We start from the raw sequence: 2,578 nt of genomic DNA on the forward strand, positions 1-2,578 counted from the left end.
ACGCACACAAATTTATTATACAAAAAAAAAAAGGTAGGAAAAAATTTAAATAATTTACTTATTGTATTAATTACTACCTGGAAGAGCTGGAGGAAATGATAAAACTGGAATTGCAATCAATAAACATATAATTCCGGTAAATATGAATCCGATCCACCAGGCACCGACCCAAACGTTGCTATTTTGAGTTAAACCGAATCTTAAAAAAAAAAATTTCATTATCATTATCATTATTATTATTATTATTATTGAAATCGTGAAATTTAATAAACTCACTCGTTCGGATCGTTTGTTAAAAAATCCGTGTAAATTTTGAGCAATTCGCCCCCCAAAAGGTATCCGACAGCGGGTCCGATAAGGCTCAACGTATAATAAATCCCTATAATATTTTACACTTGAAGAAATATTTTTTATTAAATTGTAAATTTTTTTTATAAAGTTTTACCTAAATATACGGAAGACATTTTTTTAGTTACGTTTTCGTCTAAATAAGTAACTCCTAAAGTATATAAAGGAGCCGCTCCAGCTCCAGTGAGCAATTGACTGAGAACAAAGAGCCAAAGATTCATTGATACGTATTCTGAACTTCCTCCAGCATCCGTAAGGCAAAAATTCTATTTGAAATCAAAATCAAATTAAAAAAAAATTTTTTTTTTCTCATAAATGTTTTTCATAACTCACCGACGACGATGATGATGATGATGATGATGAATTATCGAAACAAACGTTTAAATCCTGTTGTACTCCCCTGTAAGCGGAAACGGTAAAATGTGGAAGAGCAAATAAAAACGAACCTAATGCAATAACTATAATCCCATATCCTATCCATCTTGGTTTACTCGCATCGACTCTTCCTCCTGTAGGATTTTTACCCACCCATCCCCCCCAAAAAAATAAATAAATAAATAAATAAATTATAATCGAACGAATAATAAAATGAGATTTAAGTGTTTTTAAAGGGCCGAGATGGGGGGGGGAGGGGAAGAGGCGTGAAAGAAAATAAATAAGGGGGATGAAAATTATATCGAGGGTAACGAGATTCAATAAAAAAAAAAAAAAATTCAATTATCGATATTTATTATTATTATTATTATTATTTGCATCATTCATTTTGTTTTTCATTAAAAATATTTTTCTACTCGAGTTTCTTTCTTGTTCGATTATTTATAATGCATTAATATTTATTAATAATAATAATAATAATAATAATAATAAATTAAAAAAAAAAAAAAGGAATCGGAAAAGTATTTTTTGTAATAGTAGAGATTATTATTATTTTTAAAAGGAAAAATTCAATGGAAATAAATTGAATTTTATTATTATTATTATTACCGTAATACGTCACAGGAACCAAACATAAAAAGGAAGCAATGTCGTAACCGCCAGCGACTAAACCTGTTTCGGATGATCTAAGTCCGAACCTTCTTTCGATTGTCGTTATGACAACATTAACAAAACCGTTTACAACCATACCTGTAAAGGATTAAGAAAAAAAAAGTTTTTTTTAATCTCATTTTTTAATCCCCTTATTTCTATTTAATCCATTTTTTACTTTTCATCCCTTATTTAATTTAATCTAATTTAATCCAATTAAAAAATAAATAAATAAATAAACTTTTTCGTTCATTCATTCATTCATTCAGTATTATTACGGAAAATTTTTTTTTTTTTTCAAAATCTCGTAATATAAGTTAATTTATTTGTTTAATATAAATTTTATCGATGATTAAAACAATTTATAATTCTCTTGTAAAAAATTAATGATTTTTTTTTAAAAAGATAACACCTGTTATTTATTTAACCGGGGTGAAATTACGTTATTTAAAAAAAAAAAGAGCGAGAGTGAGAGAAGAAAAGCGAAAGAAAGCGAAAAAGTAATATTTTTTTAAATTTCTCCAGGGTGCGATTATCCTGTCATGGAAGGAGAAAGAGAGAAAAAAAAAACATTTTTTCGTTTATTTACTCTTTCTCTTTCTCTCTCTCTCATCTTACCCTTTTTGTATTCGTTCGCTTTATTATTATTATTATTATTATTATTCGAAATCTATAATGGGGGTGGAACAAAAATACAATATTTTGTTATTGAAATTCAATATTTAACTTATTTATAAAAAAAAAAAAAAAAAGAAAAAAAGAAAATATTTGTTGTGGTAAACAAAGTTATTGATTGAAAATAATTTTCCATCACATAACTTCCTATAATCTAAACATACTTTAGACTTGTTTGTTTTGTTTGTTTGTTTGTTTGTTTGTTGTTCCTTTTTATATTACATGAATAACAATTTATTTCTTTTTTTACACCGCTTAATATAAACGAAATTTCCAGAAGGAAAAAAAGATCTCATCGGGAAAATAATAATCAAAATCAAGAGTTTTCCTTCAAAAAAAAAAAAAATTTAATTAATTAAAAACAAAAGAAATTCATTGAATGTTTATTCATTCATTCATTCATTGAATGACTGAATGAATGACACTTAATTATTGAAGACAATTAAAAAAAAAAAATTCGTTTTATTTATTATTATTATAATTATTGAATCGTCGCGTTCGTTTTTATCATTATCATTATTCTCATTAT

The 2,578-nt window shown here is 26.0% G+C and overlaps 1 protein-coding gene across 1 annotated transcript in view; it reads right to left on the minus strand.

Moving 5' to 3' along the window:
* Phum_PHUM454200 (organic anion transporter, putative) overlaps positions 1 to 1,559 on the minus strand; it is a gene marked incomplete at both ends in the record, with an annotated part of 3,214 nt that extends 1,655 nt beyond the window's left edge. The window contains 6 exons of the mRNA XM_002429825.1: positions 75 to 199; positions 277 to 379; positions 446 to 614; positions 682 to 857; positions 1,333 to 1,473; positions 1,553 to 1,559. Coding sequence (XP_002429870.1) covers positions 75 to 199; positions 277 to 379; positions 446 to 614; positions 682 to 857; positions 1,333 to 1,473; positions 1,553 to 1,559 — 721 coding nt within the window. The remainder of the gene's footprint in view (positions 1 to 74; positions 200 to 276; positions 380 to 445; positions 615 to 681; positions 858 to 1,332; positions 1,474 to 1,552) is intronic.
* Positions 1,560 to 2,578: the final 1,019 nt, after the last annotated feature.

Source organism: Pediculus humanus, genomic scaffold (assembly GCF_000006295.1).
Source record: "Pediculus humanus corporis 1103172108228 genomic scaffold, whole genome shotgun sequence".
In the NCBI taxonomy this organism is placed as follows: Eukaryota; Metazoa; Arthropoda; class Insecta; order Psocodea; family Pediculidae; genus Pediculus; species Pediculus humanus.